Source organism: Pleurodeles waltl, chromosome 1_1 (assembly GCF_031143425.1).
Source record: "Pleurodeles waltl isolate 20211129_DDA chromosome 1_1, aPleWal1.hap1.20221129, whole genome shotgun sequence".
Classification (NCBI taxonomy): domain Eukaryota; kingdom Metazoa; phylum Chordata; class Amphibia; order Caudata; family Salamandridae; genus Pleurodeles; species Pleurodeles waltl.
Genome location: NC_090436.1, coordinates 76,359,346 through 76,384,892, shown reverse-complemented (window position 1 = coordinate 76,384,892; position 25,547 = coordinate 76,359,346). Strand labels below are relative to the sequence as shown.

At 43.8% G+C, this 25,547-nt stretch overlaps 1 protein-coding gene across 2 annotated transcripts in view; it reads left to right on the top strand.

The window, feature by feature from the left end:
- Nucleotides 1–15,291, top strand: part of GALT (galactose-1-phosphate uridylyltransferase) — a 105,783-nt gene extending 90,492 nt beyond the window's left edge. For both annotated transcript variants that reach the window (XM_069214489.1, XM_069214574.1), the window contains one exon: nucleotides 14,041–15,291. In XM_069214489.1, coding sequence (XP_069070590.1) covers nucleotides 14,041–14,109 — 69 coding nt within the window. In that variant the 3' untranslated portion in view covers nucleotides 14,110–15,291. The remainder of the gene's footprint in view (nucleotides 1–14,040) is intronic.
- Nucleotides 15,292–25,547: the final 10,256 nt, after the last annotated feature.

Sequence of the window (25,547 nt, the reverse complement as noted above, 5' to 3'; positions counted from 1 at the left end):
TTCCTTTGTCTACTCGGTACCCACGACCTGACCCAGTCCCCTTCTTTGTACTTATAATTCATTCTTTTCACACTGTCATTGTGTCTGTCGACATATTTGTCCTGATACCTTTCAACTCTTTTCTCTATCTCCTTTCTGTTAAATGTCTTAACCTTGGCCTTGTTCATCCATGGCGGTGTTAATTTAGTACCCGCCACTCTCCCCTTTAACAGGCAAAAAGGAGTTTCACCAGTATTTGAATGAGGGGTATTGCAATAACTCCACATCATTTCTTTGACCGCTTCCTTGCAGTCCATGCCCTGTTCTTCACTCAACTGCACACACTCTTTCAACACTCTATTGAATCTCTCTACGAGACCATTCTCCCTGGGATTGTATACAGCGGTAGTATAGTGTTCCACCTTCAAATTCTTCAAGTAATCTTTGAACTGTTCTGACACGAATTGTGGACCATTATCAGTGACCACACATTCTGGATAACCCTCCCTGTGAAACACTTCTTCGCAAAAATCAATTACATTGTCAGTCTTCACCTCTCTCATAAACGCCACTTCTGGCCATTTAGAAAAGTAATCTACCAGCACTAGGGTGAATTTCCCTGTTATTCCTTTGGAAATAAACGGACCACAGATGTCCATGGCTACCATCTGCGAAGTTTTTTCTGGAAATTTGGTCCCCGATATAGGGGATTCCCTTACCACATGGGATTTGTCGTTACACATGCATGCTACACAGTTGCGAACACTCCTCTCTATATCTTTGTCCATACCCGGCCACCAAAAGTCCACCTGCGCTCTCCTTTTCATCCCTGTCATACCACCATGACCTTCATGTAATAGATTCACCAGCTTTTCTCTCAAACTCATGGGCACCACTAATCTTTCACCCCTTCTCAACACACCACCTATCGTAGATAGTTCTGGCCATAATTTACTATATTCGCGCAGCACCTCCTTCAGATTGCGTATTTTAGTGGAATTCGCAATATAATCACACAACGTGCTCAAATCTTCATCATCCTTTAATGCTTTCAACCATTCCTCCCTTCCTATGCTACCTCCACACGATTCACTGACACTGGCCTCTACCCATTTTTCGTCATTCGGATCATCCTCACCTTCCTCTACATCCTGCAAGGGAATGCGCTACAAACAATCGGCATATCTGTTAACTAATCCCGGCACATATGTCAAATCGAAGTCATAACCTTGCAAACGATAGAGCCATTTAGCTATCCTTGGAGTAGCTTTGCCGGCTCCTTTGGTAGAAAATATATCAACTAGTGGTTTATGGTCTGTTCTAATCTCAAATCTATTGCCCCACACATATATTTTTAAATAATTGACACCCCAACAACATGCTAGAGCCTCTCTCTCAATTACCGAATATGTGGCTTCCGCTCCTTTAAGAGTGCGTGACGCAAAGGCAACTACTCTTTCTTGCCCCTTTTTTTTTTTTTTTGCATCAATACCGCCCCAAGACCGTGTGCACTGGCATCCACAGCAATGATTGATTGATCATTGGGATCAAACGGTTTCAGACTCACAGATTCTACAATTTCGTTTTTTATAAAGTCAAAAGTTTCCTGACACTCCCTTGACCAGAGAAATAGAACTTTTGTTTTCATAAGTGTTCGCAATACATGCACTTTGGGGAACAAACTTTGAATAATATTCTGACAGGCCCAAAAAGGACTGTAGTTGATCCTTGTTCATCGGACCTGGCGCATTTTTAATGGCATTGAGCAATTGTTTTTTGGGCCTCAACCCATCCTCAGATAACATGTGACCTAGATACTCTATTTGCTTTACACCAAACTTGCATTTATCTGCACTGATGGTGAGTCCAGAATCTTGTAACCTTTGCAGAACTTCCACCAACATCTCATTGTGGTCATCCATATCCTTGCCCCATACCAAAATGTCATCTTGGAACACTACCACCTTCTCAATTCCTGCCAATATACTGTTCATAACTCTTTGAAAGACTGAGGATGCCGATGCTAACCCAAACGGCATACGAACGCACTGAAACATGCCCTCAGGCGTAACGAAAGACGTTAATTTCTTAGATGAGGGATGTAACTGTACTTGATGGTACGCATTAGAAAGATCGATCGATGGAAAATACTTAGCCCCTCTCACAGATGACAATAATTCACTGATGTGCGGCAGAGGATGACGATCCACTAATATGCATTTGTTGAGAATCCTCAAATCTATGCACATGCGTAACTTCCCATTAGGTTTTCGCGCCAAAACAATAGGACTGAGCCACTCTGATGACTCAGTGAGCTCGATTACTTTATCATTGCACAATCTCATTAACTCCTCCTTCAATTGTGGTCTTAAGGCGAATGGTACATTTCTCACCTTGTGTATTTTAGGAGCGCTACCCTATATGACCACAATTCGATTCTCAATTTTTTTTAGACAACCTAATTTCTCTGAATATAGATTTGGAAACCTTCCCCGCCATCTATTCTTTTCCTCGTCATCTACTAATAACACCTGTTCAGGATGGTTGGGATTTAACACTATTCCTAAAGACCTTTGCTCACTCCATCCCAATACGCTCTTTCCATGTTCTACCACATACACAGGTACTTCTGCACTCCTTTCCTTGAAAGCTATAGTACACATTACGTAACGAACCAGGGGTAATTTGTCTCCACAATATCCTACCGGTTTAATGTTTGTGGGCATGAGTTCACCACACTCCAACTCTTTCCACACTTGTTTACTTACAATGGTGTATGGTAAACATGAATCTACCCACACTTCCACCACTTTATCCTTCATTTTAACTTTGCATTTTGGAGGAGTATAGTTAGCTCCAATTGCCCCCACACATTCCTCTATAGTTAACACCTCAACTTTTCCCTCATCCTCATTCTCATCCTCACTATTTGACTGTGCATCATCACACTCTTTGATACTGTTCACCGACTGTTTTTGTCGTTGCTTCTGCATACGTCCCAACCTGCATACACGCGCGAAGTGACCTATTTTCTTACACTGGTAACACTTCATAAACGTCGCAGGGCATTTGTTTGCCTCTGCAGTATGATTACTACTACTGCACCTATAACATTCCCTTTCTTTTTTTTTTCCCACTTTACAACTTCCCCTTTTTTTGCCTTGGAAATAACGTTCACGTCTCTCGAAAAACTGTCATTACTGCGTTGCTTCAGATTAAGTTAAGATAGATATTTGGAAGTGTTCTCTATCCGTCTCGCTATATTGATTGTCTTTTGTAACAAGGATTACTCCAGTATTGGAACTTTCATAGATTCACATTCTTGAATCATTCCCCGTCGTCGAGATGGGAGTCCCGGTATAATTTTCATAAGTAATGTTAAAACATATTGAAGAGAAAAAGGCCCTAGGCCTCTTCAATTTGATAGTCTATCAGAGTCATTTTGTGAAAAAGGACCAAACTTGATCCTCCACCAATCAGGCGACAGCACCCTTCAGAACCTCCTGAGAGAAGCTCTAGCACCTCAGATTTTCTACCGCACGTCGTGCTAGGGAGTCTCCTCAGAGCTCTGCTCTGTTTTCACACCTTTATTCAACTCTTTTTCTCTCAGAGAAACTCATTTATTTGGATTTGTCAGCTATTTTTCAACTATGTCTGACAAGGAAAAGAAAAGTCTCTTTAGAGACTGCAAGACTTGTGGGAAGAAAAGACTTCATTCTGAAGATCCTCAATCAGATTGCATTTACTGCCTCTATCCAGATCATTCAGCCAAGGACTGTAAGATTTGCCGTACTTTTTCTTCTAAGACCTTAAAGGATAGAGAAGGCAGAATATTAATATGGCTGCAGAAACTGAAACATAGGGAGGATCCAGTTTCTGATTCTGAGAGTGAGGAATCATCAACATCCAAGAGATCAACTAAAAGGGCAAGATCACGCTCTAGATCTCCCTCACAAACCTCAAGGAAAGCCCTCAAAAAGACTGCCTCAGGGTCTTATAAGGGTCGCAGCCCATCTTCTTCCCCAACTAAACTCTCAAGTAAAGAGGGGAAAAACATTCTTCCAGTTCTGAGAGGCACAGGAAATCCTCATCTGTTCCACCATCTGTGCCTTTCAAAAAGCCATCTTCTGTGACTGGAAAAAAAGACCGTCGGTGGGCGCATTGCCGACGACACCAGCTACTTTAGGTTTTCCATCGTCCACGGCTCCGTCGGCGACATCGTCGATGAGTACACCACCGTCGACGAGAACTACAACGACGACATCAGCGTCGACGACCGTCTACACCTCGTCATCATCGACGGCGCTGATGTCAGTGTCAGCTTTACCGTCGACGGTAGACTCGTCGGCGAAGCTTGCTGCTATTAAAATAACGGTGCGTCCAGCGTCGACGGCACCGTCTACGACAAAGTCAGGTTACACGTCGTCGATGAGGGAAAAATATAAAAAAAGAACAGAAAAATTAACTCCAACCCACACTTCACCTAGTAAGGTATCCTCCCTGGTACCAGTACATCTTTTGGAGGGAGATGAAGATTCAGATGAAGATGGGCCTTTTGGAACAGCCCACAGCCCCTCTGAATTTAATGTAAAATATCAGGAAGAGGAGGAATATGAGGAAGCTTATGATCCCCAGGCTTCCTTGGAGCATCAGCAGTATCAACAGGGAACGTATATCCCTTCCGACCTGCTTACTGGCCTTAGAGCCATGTTGGTGGATTATAACAGAAGGTTTCCTCCACAAGGAGAACAGCCTCATCCATCGCCCATTTCTGGTCCTTCTACTCCACATCAAAGACCAACGTCTTTGCATCTCACAGATGTGGCCACCCCAGACATGACAATTCCCCAAGACACTGACATTTCAGAAGGAGATCAAGAAGAAGGAGAGCTCATAGATACTCACTCAGAGTGGGACGAGTATATTATTCCCTCTCCATCTTCTCCTTCTCATTCAAAGGTGGAGTCCCCACCTGAAGACATTGGAGGTTTTCACAATCTCTTAGAGAGGGCAGCCAAGGGTTTTGCATTACCGCTACCTACGAAGCAAACAGATTGTTTCCTTTATGATTTTAAAGAGCCCTTCCAGAAGTCTGTGCGCTCTATCCCGATGGTGAACTACTTGTGGGAAGAAGGCCTTAAAGTCATGACTAATCCAGCAACAGTCACAGCAGTTTTACCACGTCTGGATAAGAAATACAAAACTCCTGATGATGCCCCAACATGCTTGACAGGCCATCCTCCTCCAGATTCGGTAGTAGCTCAAGCGGCTCAAAGAAGATAAAAAAATCCCTCTGCTCCGATTTCCGCGCCCCCAGATAAGGAGGGTAGAAGGCTAGATAACATAGGAAAAAGATTCTCTTCTATGGCCAGCCTAGTGCTTAGAGCTGCCAACTCCTTGGCTATTTTGCCTCGATACGACAGACAGCTTTGGGCGGATATTGCACCTTTCAATAATCAACTGCCGGAAGACGTAAAATCAGAGGCAAATAAGACTGTACAAGAGGGTCAACGCACGTCTGCAGAGCTTATAGACTGTGCAATGGATATAGCGACCACTGCTTTCAGACAGCTTGCAGGTGCTGCTGTATTAAGAAGACAGGGCTGGCTCAAAGCCACCTCATTTCGTCCAGAATAAAATCCTAGACTTACCCTTTGATGGCCAAGCGTTATTTGGGAAACATGTGGACGAAGCCCTACAGTCAATTAAAACGGACACGGACACTGCAAGGTCATTAGGGACCCTGCAATATCGGAAATCGTCCTATCGTCCTAGGGGGCGCGGCCAGCCCTCTTACAGAGGGGGATATCAACAACAGAGATACTCTTCCTATCCATCATCTTCACAACAATATCGGCCATACTACTCCCAAAGACAACCGACTCAACCAGCCTATAATAGACCGGCAGGCCGTGGACGCTCAACCCACCCTGCTAAAGATTCAGCTCGTAGAACCTGATGTTTTCGAGGCGCCGGCTACGCCCAGTCTTCCTCCTGTCACCCTGGGTGGAAGAATTTCCTTATTTCTCAGTCAATGGCAAACCATTACGTCAGACAAGTGGGTCCTACAATTAGTGGAACGGGGCCATACTTTAGAATTTGTCCAGAAACCTCCCTCCAACCCTCCCCGCAGGACTCCTTCAAGATATCCTCAACAACTCAAAGAAGAGGTTTACAAGCTCCTTCTCAAGGGAGCTATAGAGAAGGTGCCTCGGGATCAACGAGGAACAGGATTTTATTCCAGGTTCTTCATAATTCAAAAAAAGTGGAAGGATTGGAGACCGATCCTCGATATAAGGCAACTAAATGTATACCTAAAGAAGCAATCGTTTCGAATGATCAGCCTGCAAGACGTCCTTCTGCGTCTCAATCAAAGAGATTTTATGTCATCGCTAGACCTCAAGGACGCATACTTCCACATACCAATCCACCCTGCCCACAGAAAGTATTTGAGATTTACCGTAGCCGGGAGCCATTATCAATATCGCGTCCTTCCCTTCGGGCTCAAATCAGCCCCAAGAATATTTACCAAATGCCTAGCACCAGTGGCAGCCTTTCTCAGGAGAAGAAAGCACCAGGTCTTTCCATACTTAGACGACTGGTTAATAAAGGCAAAGACTTACACAGGAGCACACAAGTCAACAAGAAAGTGCGTTTCCTTACTGACCAATCTCGGATTCACGATCAACTGGGAGAAGTCCAACCCTCTACCAGTACGCAGTATTACTTTTCTGGGAGCAAAACTGAACACGGAATCCGGCATCGCATGTCCCACGTTAGAGAGACAACAAAGGTTACTAACCCTAGGGAGTTTCATACACAAAAGACGAAAGGTTACAGTCCGTCTCTTCAAATCACTATTGGGCATGATGTCATCATGCATACCTCTGATCCCTCTGTGTCGGCTAAAGCTGCGCCCCTTGCAGGAGCAGTTAAACCGTCAATGGCTTCAAGTATCAGGAACTTTCGAAGACCAGATACAAATTACTCCGATAATGATCAAAACCCTCAAGTGGTGGTCTCAAAAGCATCATCTCTCAATCGGTCTCTTGTTTCTTCAACAGCCAGCCCCGTGGACCATAACAACAGATGCCTCACTGGAAGGCTGGGGCGCAGTATTACAGGACCTGAAAATAAGTGGCAAATGGCCAACTCATCTGGAATCAAGGCATATCAATTGGCTAGAACTCAGGGCAGTGCATCTCGCCTCACAAGCGTTTCTCCCAAGAATCTATGGATCGCGAGTGGTGATAAGAACGGACAACACCACTACGATGCACTATCTCAACAAACAAGGAGGTACAAGATCTCTCACCCTCTTCAGGGAAGCCCAAGCGATCTGGAACTGGGCCTCGCAGCAAGGCGTCACACTATCGGCGGTGCACTTGCCGGGAATAAACAACAAGGCAGCAGATGCACTCAGCAGGCAGAAATCGGACTGTCACGAGTGGGAACTAGACCAGACGGTACTAACCCAGATTTTTTCCCAGTGGGGAACACCAACAGTGGATCTGTTTGCGAAGGACAACGCCAAATGCCAGTTCTTCGCAAGTTGGCATCACCAAAAGGGATCTTGGGGGAATGCGTTTTCGATAGTCTGGTCAGACATCTTTGCTTACGCCTTTCCTCCCATTCCGTTGATCCCAAGGGTCCTCACGAAGATGAAAACAGAACCGTGCACTCTCATACTGATAGCCCCGTACTGGCCTCGCCAACATTGGTTCACAGAGCTCCTCATTCTCTCAGTCAAACCTCATATTCCGCTGGAGCCGTTACCTCATTTACTAACAATGAACAACGGCCAAGTTCGACACCCCGATCCGCAGTCAAAGCGGTTAGCAGCATGGCTCCTCACCACAGAGAATTTGCGCATTTGAATATCCCGCAGGACTGCAGAAATATTTTGTCACAGGCCAGAGCGGATAGCACTAACAAGGCGTATCAGTGTAAATGGAAGAGATTCTGTGCATGGTGTCATCAGCGTCAAATCGACCCTTTTCTTTCACCACCAGAAGAGATGTTGCCGTATCTCTTAGAGTTAGCTCGATCTGGCCTAGCACACTCGTCCATTAAAGTTCATGTAGCAGCCATAGCTGCATACAGACGTTCAGATGACACACCCTCGCTCTTCTCTTCTCGGCTGATTAAGAGATTTCTAAAGGGGCTGTTCAGGGTTTACCCTCTTTTCAGACCTCCACCTCCTTCGTGGAATTTGAACATTGTTTTGGCACAACTGATGAAGCATCCTTTTGAACCGATCCACCGTGCTTCCCTCAAACATTTATCGTGGAAGGTTGCCTTATTGATAGCTCTTACATCAGCTAGGCGGGTCAGTGAGGTACAAGCGCTCTCCATCCAAGCGCCATTCCTACAGCTTAAACAAGATAGACTACTAATGCGCACTAACCCGCATTTTATTCCAAAGGTTCCGTCAGACTTTCACATTAACGAACCTTTGGTCTTCAAGTCTTTTTTCCCTCATCCATCTACTCCAGCGGAGAGAGCATTACACTCTCTAGACGTGAAAAGATGCGTTCAATTTTATTTGGACAGGACAAAAGCTTTTCGGCGCTCTAATCAGCTATTTGTGGCGTACAGTGCTCCTAGGAAGGGGTACCCGCTATCCAAGCAGAGTATTTCTAGATGGATCGCCTCTGCTATTCGCTTCTGCCATCAGGCAGCGGGCAAACCTTTGCAGTCATCTGTGCATGCTCACTCGACGAGAAAAGTCTCATCGTCAGCGGCACTGTTTGCCGGAGTGCCACTACAAGACATATGTAGGGCAGCAACATGGAAGAGCTGTCATACCTTTACTAAGCACTATTGCTTGGAGTCCCTCTCGCACGGAGAGGTAGCAGTGGGCCAAGTGGTTCTCTTGAATCTCTTCAGGTGAAGGTGAGCCATTTCTCCTACATCACTCCATCCTAGAAAAGGTATGCACATTGAAAAAAAAAAAAAAAAAGAAATGTATCTAAAGATAAGAGAACACTATCATAATCCCATAAGTAAGCGGGTTGTCAGATATTGATCAGGTTACATTAGTGTCTTATCATGTTTTATTACTGGTTTGTTATTTAAATTTCATCATGTATCTTCACAGGAATATCTCGAGATACTTATATTTATGTATATATACGTGTGTATAGATAGATGTGTATATATGTATATGTATATATAGATATATATTTAGGGACATATGTCAGTACACTCATATACTTCATCAATTTATACATGATGATAAGAAGGCTTTGTGGTCTAAGATAACCTGTTTATTAAAGAGGTTGTCATTTTACAATGTGCATAGTTATTGCTTTCTACTCTGATTCAAGCATGTGAATCTATGAAAGTTCCAATACTGGAGTAAGAAAATAAGTTACTTACCTGTAACTGTAGTTCTCCAGTATTGGAATCTTTCATAGATTCACATGCGACCCACCCACCTCCCCGGAGAAGCTCACTTCACCTCTTTCTTTCTAGTTGTGCATATACTCAACATAATATACGCACTTGTGCTTGGAAAATCTGAGGTGCTAGAGCTTCTTTCAGGAGGTTCTGAAGGGTTCTGTCGCCTGATTGGTGGAGGATCAAGTTTGGGCCTTTTTCACAAAATGACTCTGATAGACTATCAAATTGAAGAGGCCTAGGGCCTTTTTCTCTTCAATATGTTTTAACATTACTTATGAAAATTATACCGGGACTCCCATCTCGACGACGGGGAATGATTCAAGCATGTGAATCTATGAAAGATTCCAATACTGGAGAACTACAGTTACAGGTAAGTAACTTATTTTCATCCTTCAATTCCAGTAACCGTTCTTGAATTTTAGAGTTGTTTGTTTTATTAAGGAATTGGTCTCTAATTAGTTCTTCCTGCAAATCTCTAAATTTGCACGACGCGGCTAATGTTCTCAATGCGGCAACATATTGCTCTACAGTTTCTCCTTGTGCTTGAATCCTGGAGAAAAATTTGTGTCTTTCCACTACCACACTGACTTTTCTGCCATAGTTGTCATCCAATGCTTTCATGGCTATACTGTATTCATCCCCAATGAAGTTGTCAGAAGGTGATGATGAGTGATCATCTCCTTCTCCATCTACATTTGAGGAGATGTTCCGACTGGGTTTTGGTAGTGTTTTCAGTGCTCTCCGACCCTCGACACCCAAACAGTGTTTTAAAATAGCTAACTTTCGCAATGGTTCGAACGTGACCCCTCCAGTTGCCTCCAAATAAGTCTCAAAGGCTTCGCGCCAGTCTTCCCACACCATGCATGGTGGGCCCAGACTTTGTAAGAATTTCACTGGCGCTAAAATGGACGACATTTCCATATTCTTATCCCTTTAGTCTTATTCAATAAATAGGCAAATCCGCTATAGTTAAGAAAATTCATGCCTAAAAAAACAAATATATAAAATAATTACATAAATAATAGCTTAAAGTGGCCACCGTCGTCTGCGTTGCTTACTTTAGCCACCTTCAATATCTGAAACCATGTGCACGTTGTTTCTCCTTATAATGTTATTGCTGTGTTTGCCTTGCACCTTCCACGTTTGCACTGTGCTATCGCAAGTGTCTCTGCTCGTTCACTCCTCCTTCGCTCCGGCCGTTGCCGTGGTTACATGTACTCAGGCGTTCTACGCGCTCTCTTCCTACGTCACGCTGACTAGTGCCGTGGTTGTTAACGCGTTGACATCACCGCGCGACTGCACTCGCGCCACACCGATAGTTGTTGTGGCTTCGTGTGCGCTGACGCTCTTCGCGCGTCCTCCCCGAGCCTTTTCACGCTCGGAGCACGGTAAAATTCCTTGATTTACGTTCAAAAGACGCAAACGAACGCGCAGATACTGTTACGCTCTCCCTTTTGAACTGTTCCAATGTACGCGCGTTAACATTATTGCAATTAAATTGAACTGCTGAAGCGCTGTAAATTGTACCGCAGAGACGCCGCACCTTACACTGTTTCATGTCCTTCCATTTTCTTCTTTTATTCATTTTTCCTCGCAGTGTGTCAATCCTTCTCTGTGTGTCACGCTTTATCTTTGCTTCAATCTTTTTTCCACGCCGCACTGCATTCCTTTGCACATATCACACCTTTCCTTCTTTATCTCCGAGAATTTATCTCCTTCTGGCAGGGGTTGACACCGTCACTAGTGGCAGCATCACATCTTTTGACATCGTCTCAACAGCCGCATCCCATCCTCGTCGCCAATGTTAGGATAAGAAGGCGATGCCAGAAATATGAATGGAAGATTTCCTTTATTAAGTATGCAGGAACAACCCCTGCCAGGGTTCACAGGAAGCACCCAGCTCCATCGACAACTCCATCTTCTTCCACCGTCACCCTTCAAATCATAACATTCCAACCCACATTCTTAACAGACCTGCAATGGTTACTAGGATACAACAGTCACCACACTTGAATGTTTTCCGTTGGATCCTCTGGAGATGTCCCAACCACTCTCATGAAAGTTTCCTTTGATGATATGCAGCTGTTGGGAGTGAAAGAAAACTTGGTGCGCTTATAAACAGTAGAACTACAGCTCACACACTGGCCTAGTCTCCCCAGCATGACAGTTACACAATACAAGAAATTTTGTGGCTAATCAAGGATAGTGAGGGCCGTGAGAGAACACCTTAGCAGCCTGTTCAAACACTTAGCATCAATTGCCTTTTTGACATCCAATGCGAAAAGACATGGGGTTCCATCCTGCGGCCTACTTCTGACTACCATTTATGAAGCTTGTGAAGATTGAGTCTGGTGGACCTACCCGGCATGAAGCCAGATTGGTCCCTATCAATAAGGGGGACTATCAAGAATCTGGAGGCCTGTATCGTGGCCAGTATCTTCATCTCAATATTTAGAAGGTATATGGGGTGATAGGAGCTGCAGAATCGCGTAACATTAAACCCAAAGTTTTATTGGGAATCAATCAATCTGGAGTGATCAATTGTGTCAAAAACAGCTGTAAGGTCTTTTAAAATGAAAGGCAAGGTTGCCCATCATCCAGCATTATGTGTATGCTGTTTCAATTCCTTCTCCTTCTCCTACTCCGAAACCAGATTAGTGGATTTTTAGTAAGTTCACATTCTGGATACATCTGGAGAGTTGACACATTTTTCACTGGTCTTCCCTAACCATGGAAGGTTGGAGATTGGTTGGCAATTTCCAAGTAGATTTGAATCAAGGTTTGTTTTTTTTTAGTTAAGGAGGAGATTGGACCATATTTGAGAGTCAGAAAATCAATGTTGAGTTAGGCAAGCATAAATGATATTTTCCCATACGTCAGAGAAAAGTGAAAGGTTTGTGTTGATGATAGTGGCAGGGATGAGATAGTCATGAGGAGGTCGTCACGAGAGACTGGCTTCAAGACATTCCGAGAGCTTGTTGTCTTAGTCGGAATTAATGTAGGGAATTCATTGGGTGAGTCTAGAATCAAGCATTGTGATTTTTGGAGTCAAAGTCCAGTAGAGTTTTGCACATGATGCTGGAGGTGTTAGAAAGATCAGAAAGAATCGAAAGGGGGGGAGTGAGAAGTTTTCAGGTAACAGTTCACCCAGCTTCCCAAGCAGAAACAGAAAATCCGAGAGTAAAACCACGCCATCCCTGAGATCAAAATTTCTTATAAAATTGTGTTGTGACCCTCAACAACCAGTTTCTATCAGTAGCATATCTTTTCCCACTGATGTACTAATAGCCATAGCATCATCATTTGGTCTTAACTCCATCAGGAGGAAGAGTCTCTTGATGTAGAGACCTGGTGGGATCTGTGAAAAATGTGCAGTGATTTAAAAGTACCTACTATCCCTGATCAGTGTTTGTTTTATTCAAGCAGGGATAGGGGTACGATTAAAAGAAAGTGTGATGTGCTAGGGACAAGTTATATGTCGTTCACATCTAAAGAAATAATCAACATGTTTCAGCCTACTTGCCCCTAAAAAGGTCGTCAGCTTTCTTCAGGACCTCAGTCTCTCAGATCTGATGGTACCAATTGGGACACTCACCATTGGTGCCTGGTGGTAAGTACACCAACTTATTTGATTAAGGAAGAGAATTACCATTTGATGAAAAATAGAAAGACACACATGAATAAAAGTGACAAGGCTCAGGCTGCCCAAGCCATATAATGATGATTCATTGTCACTATGGAAATGCACTTTGTGCCACTACCCAATGAAGCAAGAAGGGAGGAGGGGTAAATCAAGCATGTGTGTTTCATATATGTATATGAGTGTGTGTGTGTGTCTACAACACGCATAGTGAATGTCTTATACAGCAGTTAAAAATAGCATAGAATCTTGAGTGCAGGCCTATCCTGGTGGGGACATCTTAGGGACCGATAGGACACAGAGAGGAGGCGGGACAATAACTGCCAAAGCCTCTTAACGAAAAAGAGAACATGAAGATAAGTACAAACAAACTTTGGGCAAAGTGAGTGCCATGATTATAAAACTGAAAGCTAAACAGCAAACGGAGACATCCCACAGGTTGCGGGCACTCACTTAAGGAGCTTTTCCCAGTGATGTCCTCTTGGAGTCTCGCCGCCCTGCATGTTGGACTGAAATATCTCTATGTATAATATCTAGTCTGCTCATTTTGGCTTTAATCATCTTCTATTCCTTTAATGCCATTCTTTTTGTAGTGCTGTGACACTGTAATATTACATTAGTGTGTGTGTGCATGGGTGCCTCTGAAGGCTCTGTAACTCTGTGCCTCGCAGCCACCATTACTAGCTACACAATAGTAATTACACACACTGACAAACTGCACTACTGTTCCGACACACACTGGATTTTAAATCCAAAGCAGTGCAGACCTACCAGTCTGGAGGGTAGCCAATGCTTAGTGTACTGTGGTGATGGTGTGCTGTCCGATGATGTGAAATTCACCCGGCTTAAAACACACCAACTGGTGTTTGTAAGTAGTGAACTGAAAATGGTATCTTAAAAAAATAAACCAATAAATATATATATATATATATATATATATATATATATATATTTATTTTATTGGGCTTAACCTTTTTTTCTTTTTGCCTCATTTGACTTTATGCTCTCTTTGACAGGCAGCTGAGCGTTTGAGGGGTCTCCCAGAAGAGCACTACAGACTGAAGCAGGGGGCAGCTCATGAGTAAACCCAACATTGAGCTCCATGGCCCTCCGCAGCCGGCTGCACACAGGCCTGGACCACTCCCAACAGACCAGTCGAACAAAGGGACCTTGTGTTTGTGTCCGACACAGCAGTTACAGGTATTCGAAGCCAGTGGAGCCATGGGTGCGTTCTACCTTGTGAAGAAGAGGTGGCTAATCCAGTCCGTCCTAGCCTAACAGTGCCATATGAGCCCAGAGAAATACTTTCTGCAATGCTTTTATAAGCAGAGTACAGCTAAGATAAAATTAAAACAAAGGCCAAATGCATTGACATTGATTCTAACAGCATGCTTCATAGGAAGTTCTTTAGCTCTGCATACTCTGTGCACCAGATTGATAAATAAACAGGTGGATAGATTCCCAATACCTGGCACTACAATAGTAAATATTTACAGACATTTGATTTAGTGCCAAGAGTACTGCACAGAGAGTGAGATCCGATTTGTCCAAGACCGAAGGGCATGCTGGAAGGTAAACCGGGGCTTGAACAGGCAGCACACTCATTAAAACACCAGGCATCTGCTCATGCCAGTCATTGACTTCATTTCATAGGCACAATGAAGAGCAATATGGCGGAGAATTATATGACACCATTTATTTAAATGTAGTTAAGATGGTTAGATTTAGAGCATTTCCACCAGTGTTCATATAGAGCTCTTCCCAAGCTAAAAGGCCAGGTAAACCAAGCTCCTTTAAAGCAATGGTAGATGCTGGTACTTGGCATAGCTTACATTCTTGCATCACCCCTTGCAAACTAAGATGTGATCCGGACAGATGGGTTCGTTTTCAGGTGGTCTTTCTTAATGCCTCTTCTTCCTCTCCATTTTGGGTTCTTCTTGCTTCTTGAATCAAGTCTGTGAATCTATGAAAGAATCGTGATTCATAATACTGTGTTAGTTAAAAGTATAAACAACAAACATGGAATATAATATTATTGATATCTAAATCATGTTTATTCATGGATGGATGGATGGCATTCAAGAGGCACTAGTGTGGCTAGTATCAGATATATTTAAAACACTGTCCCGTAAACTGGCACGATGGTTCTTGGAAATGCGTATTTTGTTAGCTTTTCACAATAATATATCACTTAATATTTTATAGTTTTTATTCTAAGTCAATGTAATGATTTAGATAGTGCTACATTAAATTTCACCTTCACTGCTGTTTCACTCAATGCTAATCAAAGAAGCAAAATGGATTTATATTTTTGCAGATTTATGTGAATGGATGATTGAATACTGGGAACGAGGCTGATTGGATTTGCTAGACACAGTCATCACATTAGCTTGATTCCTATCCCGTGAGGTAGCAGTACTTGTTGCGGAACAGTTGTCAGAGTGATTTATTCATATGTCTGCACCAGCAGTCTAATGGGCTTAATCATGGTATCACAGCGGGCAGCTGGTACTATCACATCGGCACCATATGCCAACCATTCAGCATTGCAAAGATATTCATCAGCTTTCAAACAGGCACGATAAGGGCACCTTGAAAAGGGCACAGCCTGATCAGGGATAGAGAAAATAGGTATCTAATGAGATTTAATGACTGCCAAATGATTGGGTCACTGCGCATTAGTTCTGATGTGCAGTAAAACAAATATTTTTCTGAACTCTGATCTTTTTTCCTTTTTATGCCTGGTGTCTGCATTCTGAAAGGGTGCACTTGAGTATTTTTTTGTAACAGATTGCTTTGACTATTGTGTGTAAATTTTACTACACTGTGCTATGCTGGCTGGCCTTTTTACAAACAGCCTTCTTCAGATGCAGCCCCAGCGAAGCGGCCATCAACATTACAAGAGTCACTAAAACACCCCTGTGCACACAACACCTCTGTGAAACCCTGGAAGGCTCATATCACTAGCACATATAATTTTGGTAACTAGCTGAATTACATTTCTTACCCTGTAGCTGAAGTGTGGCACTCTATTGAAGTGGACCAAAAGAAGGCAAATAAACATTATTTAAAAAGGTTTGTGAATTACTATTTTGACAGGGCGGTGGTGGGCTTAATTAAACATGTCGATGGAAAATGTGGCAAATTCAGTGTGATCTGATAAATACCTTAGAAAACATACAATTGAAACCTAATGTTAGACCTGGCATCCTTGGCGTGGTTTCCCCAAACTTTTTCCTCTTTGGCCTCCTATTTTCTGACTTCATTTCTGATGGCTTTTAGGATTCTGTGTACTTTACTATTGCTGACCAGTGCTAAAGTGCAGCTACTCTGTACACTAAGCATAGTAACTTTGGCTGCTCCACAATTTACTTGCAAGTAGTAAAGTGCACTATATGCACCAAAGGCCTGTAAAATTAAATGCTACTAGTGGGCCTGCAGCACTAATTGTGCCACCCACTACAGTAGCCCTTCAAACATGTCTCGGGCCGGCCACTGCTGAGCCTGTGTGTGCAGTTTTAAACTGCCATTTCAACCTGGCAAGTTGCCAGGCCCAAACCTTCCTTTTTAGGTTGAGCATAGCAGCGCGTTATCTTCTTGGGCTTTTAACCACGCCAACCACACGCCCATCACTATCGCTCGGTAATGGGCTTGCCCTTCAAAAATCCTTTATTATCATTAGTAAATACGTTACGTTTGTCCCACCTTGGACACCAACCCTGTTACATTGCACTTTTGCCGATACTTTTGACTGCAAGCAAACTTCTTTTTTCTTTTGTGTGTCTCCTTCATGTTCATGGTGTGGCACTTTGAATCGGCTCTCTTATTGTGAAACTGTTTTACTTTTCATTTTCAATTTATGTGGCAAGAAAAGAAATTGAGTTTAGACCGCTAAAGCTCTAATTTGTGCAAATGCGAGACTCATAGCTTTGCGAGTGCTTATATTACTTGTAAGTCACCCCTAAGGCAGGCCCTAGTTACCCCCAAGGGCAGGGTGCAGTGTATTTAAAAAGTTGGTCATGTACTTTTAAGTTTACTATGTCCAGATAGTGAAAAACTCCTAAATTAGTTTTTCACTATTGCAAGGCCTATCTTTCCAATAGGATAGCATTGGGATTACCTTAAAATAATTTGTAAGTGTAATTTCCAATTGAGAAAAGATAGAAATTTGGAGTTTGGAGTCTCTGGACTCACAATTTAAAATCAGAACTTATGTTGAAGTCGGATTTTAAATTGTAAGTCTGAAAATACCACTTTTAGAAAGTTGGCATTATCTTACTTTCACCATTCTGTGCCTCCGCTTGTCTGTGGATACACCTCTGGAGTTTTTGACAGCTGGGCTTTGTGCAGTCCCTCTAGACAATCACACACAAAAGGATCTTTGGTGTAACATCTGCATCCTGATGGCTTATCACCAGGCTGATGGCCCTTCCTGGGCTAGATGGGTGGGAGGAGCTGACACACCTGAATAGAATGTGCCTCTCCTTACACAAAGGACTGCATAACCCCTTTAGAGTGTCTAAAATCAGTGAAGGAAAGGGCAGGGACCTTGTGATCTTCACAGGCCCCTTTGAAGTCTTCCCCAATTTAAAGACACATTTTGGTATAAGTATCAGAACCCAGACTACAGCAAATCAGATATCTACTGGTACCAAGGACACTACCAGAAAGAAGGACTGCTGTGCTGCTGGGAGGGACTGCCACTCTGCAACCGCATTACTGTGTTGGCCTACTGCTTGCTGTGCTGGTCTACTGCTTGCTGTGCTGTAGGAGGGACTATCACATTGCTACTTGCTTTGCTGTGTTGACCTGCTGCCTGCTGCTTCTTGTCTGCAGTGAGAAGTACTGGACTTGCTCTATGCATCCTTGAAACCAGGAATCTCCAACTGATTGCTGGTTTCCCCCCTGTCCTTCTGCAGTCTCAGGGACATCAAAGAATGCAACTCTCCTGGTGCTGCTGAGCTCTGCTGTCTGCGAGTCTGAAACTTGCTTGAGGAGCCCCCCTCCAGTCCTGGGCCTCAGTAGTGGGTTCTGCAGCTAAAACCTGCAAAAAGCAATGCATCATCCCAAGTACGGGAAAACAATTGTCGCATTGCTCATTGTCGGCGACGCAGTGGCTGCCCAACTACAGTGGATTCACAGACTGTGTGGCCCGACGCTGCTAGTCTGCGCAGCCCAACTACGACGCATCGCATTTTGGATTTGCACAGGTCCCTCGCAACCTAAAGTAACCTTTTGACTGCTATTGACTTCTAGGCACTGTTTTCACATTTAATCTTTAAAAATTCATATCTCGACTTCTACTTATTGGGTTTTTGTTGTTTCGGAATTGTTTTACTCAGATAAATATTCTCTATTTTTCTAAACTGGTGGAGAGTCTTTTTATGGTATTTGACTGTGTTACTGTAAATTAAGTGTTGCACAAATATTTTACACATTGCCTCGTAAGTTAAGCCTGACTGTTCTGTGTCAAGCTACTAGAGGGTGAGCACAGGTTAATTTAAGGGGTGTATCTGACTTACCCTGAATAGAATGGTGGTCCCTACTTGGACAGGGTGCATACCCCTTCCAACTAGAGACCCAATTTCTAACATTGGTGGTTCAGCGGTGAGGATAGGACTTGTTTGTGCAGTGCCTTACAGTAATTTTGTGTACACTTCTACTCAGACCAATTTAAATCAGTTGTCTCTGATCCCCATTGACATTTTTCCCCACGCTCTCCAGTTGCCATTTTTTATCTTTCAATTCTCGCTTATAGTCATTTTTGATTTTTTACTCTAAATAATTTCTCTGGTTGGAGATTGTGCATCTGCTCCTGCAGGAATGGAGTTTGAGCTGGCCAAGCTTGAGGATTATACTGTGGCCCAACTCAAGGATTTCTGTAATAGTTTTGATCTGCCTGCTAGGAGCAGAAAGGCATAATTGCAAAAGGCACCGAGAGCCCATTCAGAAGCCCTTGTCATAGCAAGTGAGACCTCAGAGGAGACTTGAGGATGAGCTGGACGTGGAGGATGATTTGGACCAGAGTCTGATTGGATGCCTTGGGCTGGTGTCAGTGGTGGAGGTGAGTAACTTACAGTTTGGAATGGGGGCCCCTTCCAGGGCAGGGAGCAGTGTGTCATCCAAAGGCCTGCCCCCAAATGAGCTGGAGGACAGGAGGTAGGAGAGAAAGCTCAGATTTGATGAAAAAACAAAGGCAACTGGTCATACAAGAGGAGGAAAAAAGAAAAAGAAAAAAGTTGGCCTTGAGGGAGAAAAAGATGATGTTGGTTTAGGAGTTGAGCCTGAAGAAGCTGGGCATCAAGGCCAGACAGGTGGTGGCAACAATTCTTCAGGGGCAATTTGATGAAAGGAGGGTTCACATACCCAAGAATCTGGTGTATGATTTTGTGGTGGGAGACGACATAGACAGATGGTTGGAGGCCTATGAAATTGCCTTACAAATGCACAAGGTCCCTGAAGGAGATTGGGGGGTTGGTTTGTGGGGCACATCCTAGCTTATATGTCCTGAAGTCCTGGGGACGGGAGCCAACGCACACATTCTTGACAAACTGTAAGTCACTGCTGTTGGAAAATGCCCCTCTCTGAAGGGTCACTCCAAACGTTTCACATTTTTGTTGGGTTTAGGACTCTGAACACTTTACCACTGCTAACCAGTGCTAAAGTGAATGTGCTCTCTCCCTAAAACATGGTAACATTGTATCATACCAAATTGGCATATTTAATTTACCTGTAAGTCCCTTGTTAAGTTCACTAGATGTGCCCAGGGCCTGTGAATTAATACTGCTAGTGGGCCTGCACCACTGTTTGTGCCACCCACATAAGTAGCCCCTTAACCATGTCTCAGGCCTGCCATTGCAAGGCCTGTGTGTGTAGTTTCACTGCAACTTCGACTTAGCATTTAAAACTACTTGACAAGAGTTAAACTCCCCTTTTTCTACATATGTCACCCCTAAGGTAGGCCCTTGGTAACCCATAGGGCAGAGTGCTATCTAAGTAAAAGGCAGGACACGTACTTGTGTGCTTTACATGTCCATGTAGTGAACAACTCACAGATTTGTTTCTCACTACTGTAAGGTAAGGCCTGCTTTTCTCATAGGCCAGCATTGGAACTGCCCTTATATACTTTTAAGTGATAGATTCAGATCTGAAAGGAGTAGCCCTGTCATGTTTAGTATGGCCAGAATAGTAATAGAAATTCCTGCTTAATGGTGAAGTTGGATGTAATATTACTATATTAGAAATGCCACTTTTAGAAAGTGGGAATTTCTCTTTGCTTACTGCCATCTGAGCCTTACAGCCTGAAACCAATTCACATCTGGTCTGTGCTGGTTGACAGCTCCCCTTGTGCATTCTACCCAGACAGCCATAAATACAGGGCACTCAGTCACATCTGCATTCCTCTGCATACTGAATGGGTGTACAAGAACACCCTCCACTTGACAACCACCAAGTCACAGAATCAGCCAACCCATGAACACCTACACTCCCAGATCTAGACCAACCCCAACTCCTCCCTACACAGCACACTCGTCTACAGACCACCTGGACCCTGACTTTCAATTCAGCGAAGCCATCACCGACCTCGTCACCCCCAAGCGCTTGCCTCTGTTAGAGAGCAAGTTAATTAATATTCTGAAGAATTAAAGTACTTATCAAGAGACTAAAATGTGTATTAAAAGTTTGTTTTGAAATAAATGTGTGTTTAAAATGTGCATTGTGCAAAGTGGCAAAAGTAGACACCATAAACAAAACATGTTTAATAAAATTAATACTGATTAACCCCTCAGGTGCCCAGGACAAGATGGTCTAGCCCTCTGCCACGGTTGCCATGTGCCAGCGCCCCCCCGAGGGCCTCATACCCCCTCCCATGGGCAGGGATGCAAGGGGAATCACTTCCCCTTCCACCCTCGACCCCCCCCAGACCCTCCCAGTGGCGTCTGTTGACGTCAGCGCGCGATCGCACACTGACCTCATCAGAGGCTGCCCCTGTTGCGCTGGAAGCTCCGCTTCCATGGCGCTCACGGGCTTGGGGCGGGAGAGGTATCAAAGGAAAGGAAAGACTTTTCCTTTCCTTTAATGTCTCTCTGAGCATTTCTGCAGCCTGATCGTGAAGCGATCGGGCTGCAGAAATGCCTATAGACACCAGGGATTTTGTGTTTGTTTGTTCTTGTGTTATTGGTATGAGGGGAGCGAATCCTTGAGCAAGGGTCGCTCCTCGGGGGGGGGATTTTTTATAAGGCAAGGGTCGCTCACCTGGTGGGGGGGGTGGATTTTTATTTTTAGGCCAGTTATCGGCCCATTTTAATTAGGCCGATCTGCCCCCAAGGGAGGCAGAACCCACTAGGCAGCAGGGATGTTTTTTTATTTTTTACAGATGAGGAGCAACCCCTTAGGCAAGGGTCGCTCCCCTGAGGGGCAAATTTATTTTAGGCCATTTCAGGGGCAGATAGGCCTATTTTTATTAGGCCAATCTGCCTTGGGCAAGGGTCGCTCCCAATGGGGGCACATTACTGCCCTCAAGGAGGGCAGAAAGGCCACCGGAGACCCGGGACAGATTTTCTTTGAAAAAAAAAAGAGGGTGGGGGTATGGCCATAAAATGAGGACAAAGTTATTATTCCCACCGGTGGGCAGATGGGGCACTTACCCTAGATTCAGTCCCCAAGGGGTGGGGGCAGAAAGTCTGCTAGATGCCAGGATTCTTTTTTTTAAATAGTGGGGTGGTGGCTACCAACTACTATGGGAATGGTTTTGTCCCCACCCCAACTGAAGGGGGTAACAGTCTTTCAGTTCTCCCCCCGCACACAAAAACATCTTATCCTACGGCAAGCAAGAGGACATTTGATTGTTTTGGGTTTTGGTTTTACATTTGGGCCATGAGAGCTTGTCTAACTCTCAGAATCGCCCCACTTGGAATGGTGAGGACTGCACTTTTTGGACTTCTGGACGGTGCCATGTAGAAAAATCTCTGAGACCTAGACACATCTGAAAACTAAACATCTGGGTGAGTCCAGGGTGGTGTGCTTCACATGCACCCTGCACCATATTCTTACCCACAATGCCCTGCAAACCTCCACATTTGCTTGAAATCACACATTTTTGTGATGGAACCTTCTGGAATCTGCAGGAATCCACAAAATTCCTACCACCCAGCATTGTCGCATCTATACTGATAAAAATTCTGCCCCACTTGTCACCCTAAAAACATTTTTTTCCTAACTGCCCTTTTGGACCCGCTTTGGTTCCCCCTCATTTTTGACATGTTTTTGGCTCTTCCCTGTCACATGCACTTGGCCCACCTACACAAGTGAGGTATCATTTTTACTGGAAGATTGACGGATCGTTGGGTGATAGGACATTTTTGCTGATGCTGTGTTCCCCGACAGAAATGTGGGAAAAATGTGATTTTGTTATCTAAATTTGAGGTTTATTGAGGATTCTGGGTAAGAAAACACTGGGGGATATACACAAGTCACACCTCCTTGGACTCCCTCGGGTGTCTAGTTTTCAGAAATGTTTGGGTTTGGTAGTTTTCCCCAGATGGCTGCTGAGCTCAGGACCAAAAACGCAGGTGCCCCCTTTGTTTTAGATGTGTCCACATAGTATTTTGGGGCATGTCCTGTGGCTGGCATTAAGCCTACCCACACAACTGAGGTACCATTTTTATCGGGAGACCTCGGGAATGCTGGGTAGACAGAAGTTTGTGGCTCCCCTCAGATTTCAGAACTTTGCAGCACCGAAATTGTGAGGAAAAAGTGTTTTTTTGCCATATTTTGAGATTTGCTGAGGATTCTGGGTAACGTAACTTGGTGAGACCACCACAAGTTACCCCATCCTGGGTTCCCCTAGGTGTCTAGTTTTCAGAAATGTCTAGGTTTGCTAGGTTTTCCTAGCTGCCTGATGAGCTAGACGCCAAAATCCACAGCCAGGCACGTTGCAAAAAACAGGTCAGTTTTCTTTGGGATAATGTGATGTGTCCATGTTGTGTTTTGGGGCCTTTCCTGTCCCGGTCTCAAGGCCTACCCACACAAGTGAGGTACCATTTTTATCGGCAGACGTGGGGAATGCTGGGTGGAAGGAAATTTGTGGCTTCTCTCAGATTCCAGAACTTTCTATCACCGAAATGTGAGGAAAAAGTGTTTTTGTGGCCACATTTTGAGGTTTGCAAAGGATTCTGGGTAACAGAACCTGGTGAGAACCCCACAAGTCACCCCATTCTGAATTCCCATAGGTGTCTAGCTTTCAAAACTGTATAGCTTTGCTAGGTTTCCCTAGATGCCGGATGAGCTAGAGGCCAAAATCCACAGCTAGGCACTTTGCAAAAAACAGGTCAGTTTTCTTTAGGAAAATGTGATGTGTCTACGTTATGTTTTGAGGCATTTCCTGTCATGGGCACTAGGCCTACCCACACAAATGAGGTACTATTTTTATCAGGAGACTTGGGGGAATGCTGTGTGGAAGGAAATGTGTGGCTCCTATCAAATTCCAGAACTTTCTAACACGTAATGTGAGGAAAAAGATTTTTTGTCAAATTGTGAGGTTTGCAAAGGATTCTGGGTAGCAGAACCTGGTGAGAGCCCCACATGTCACCCCATCCTGGATTCCCCTAGTTGTCTAGTTTTAAAAAATGCACAGGTTTGGTAGGTTTCCCTAGGTGCCGGCTGAGCTAGAGGCCAAAATCCACAGTTACGCATTTTCCAAAAAACACATTAGATTTCAATGTAAAAATGTGATGTGCCCGTGTTGCGTTTCCTGTCGCTGGCATTAGGCCTACCCACACAAGTGAGGTACCATTTTTATCGGGAGGCTTGGGGAAACACAGAATGGAAGAACAAGTGTTATTGCACCTTGTCTTTCTCTACATTTTTACATTCCCAATGTAAGACTGTGCAAAAAAGACGTCTATTTGAGAAATGCCCCGTGATTCACTTGCTAGTAAAGGGACCCCGGAATTCGGAGATGTGCAAATAACCACTGCTTCTCAACACCTTATCTTGTGCCCATTTTGCAAATACAAAGATTTCCTTGATACCTATTTTTCACTCTTTATATTTCAGCAAATGAATTGCTGTATACCCGATATATAATGAATTCCCATTGCAAGGTGCAGCTCCTTTATTGGCTCAGGGTCCCTAGGGGTCTTGATAGACCTACAAGCCCTAAATATCTCCGCAACCAGAAGAGTCAAGCAGATGTAACGGTTTATTGCTATTGAAAATCTGACATCGCAGGAAAAAATTACAGAGTAAAGCGTGGCGAGAAATGGCTGTTTTTTTTAACCTCAATTTCAATATTTGTTTTTATTTCAGCTGTTATTTTCTGTAGGAAAACCTTGTAGGATCTACACAAATGACCCCTTCCTGAATTCAGAATTTTGTCTACTTTTCAGAAATGTTTAGCTGTCCAGGATCCAGCATTGGTTTCACACCCATTTCTGTCACTAACTGGTAGGAGGCTGAAAGCACAAAAAATAGTAAAGATGGCTGCCATGTTTATAGCTAGGAAAATATTTTGCTTTCCCGTTATCAGTGACATTATGTGAATGCATCATTATCAGCGTCAAAGACAAGTGCTATATGTAGGTATTCACATCATGCCCCTTTCTCACTTACGTATGACAGGAACGTAATGTACTTTTGGAGGGAATTGTTTATATGATTACCGCCCCAAGCATGCCTTCATATCTATTGTTTGGGAACATACCTGCATCAGGGGTCCTATAAAATCTGTATAAATACATCTCATACAGACAAGGTTCTCAGAGGGATTCCTACCAGATGCCATCAACGGCATCTATGCTACACGTGGCCTTGATGCAGACCTAGCCTTCCTGTCTCCACGGAGTCTGACAAGGTTTGTGGGACGCTTCTGATGGACACAATACTCGCAGATTAGGTTTATCACACCTAGCTCTCTTTAGGTTAGAGAATAAGTTCATCATGCTAGGGTGTTAGGGTATCTTACATCTTATGTTTATTGCTGGTGGGGGTCTTTGTATTCACAACTCTCATTTTCACAATTATGCTTCTTGCACTGTGCATTATCCTACTCATTGCAGCTCATGCATTTTAAAGTAGATTGCAGTCTTGTTAATAAAACTTATTGAAAACTTTACTGCATTCCTTTCATTGCCTCTGTGTGATTGAGACTTGTTGCTCATGTGAGAAAAGCATAATCTCTGTTTAACCATGACTCCCCTGAGATGTCGCCCTCTAGAGTTTGTGTGTAAAGGCTGCCAAAAATCACCTTTTACTGTTTGGGTTTTTGCTGAGGTACTGCGTGTGAGCTGGGAGTGTTAGGCCAACAGTTGCGACTTGTTGTAAGATTGGCTTAGTCGCCCTCAAACAAAAGTGCTGTCACCCCTAAACCAGCAGTCTTGCCTAAAGCAAGAGTCCAAGTATGACATAGATGTTTTCCAAATTAATTTTTGTCCGCTTTTTCTTTTTGCATGTATCACCCAAAATGCGTGTCTAATCAGAGTGATCGCTAAGGACGTCACGTTCCTAATTTGACTATTTGAAG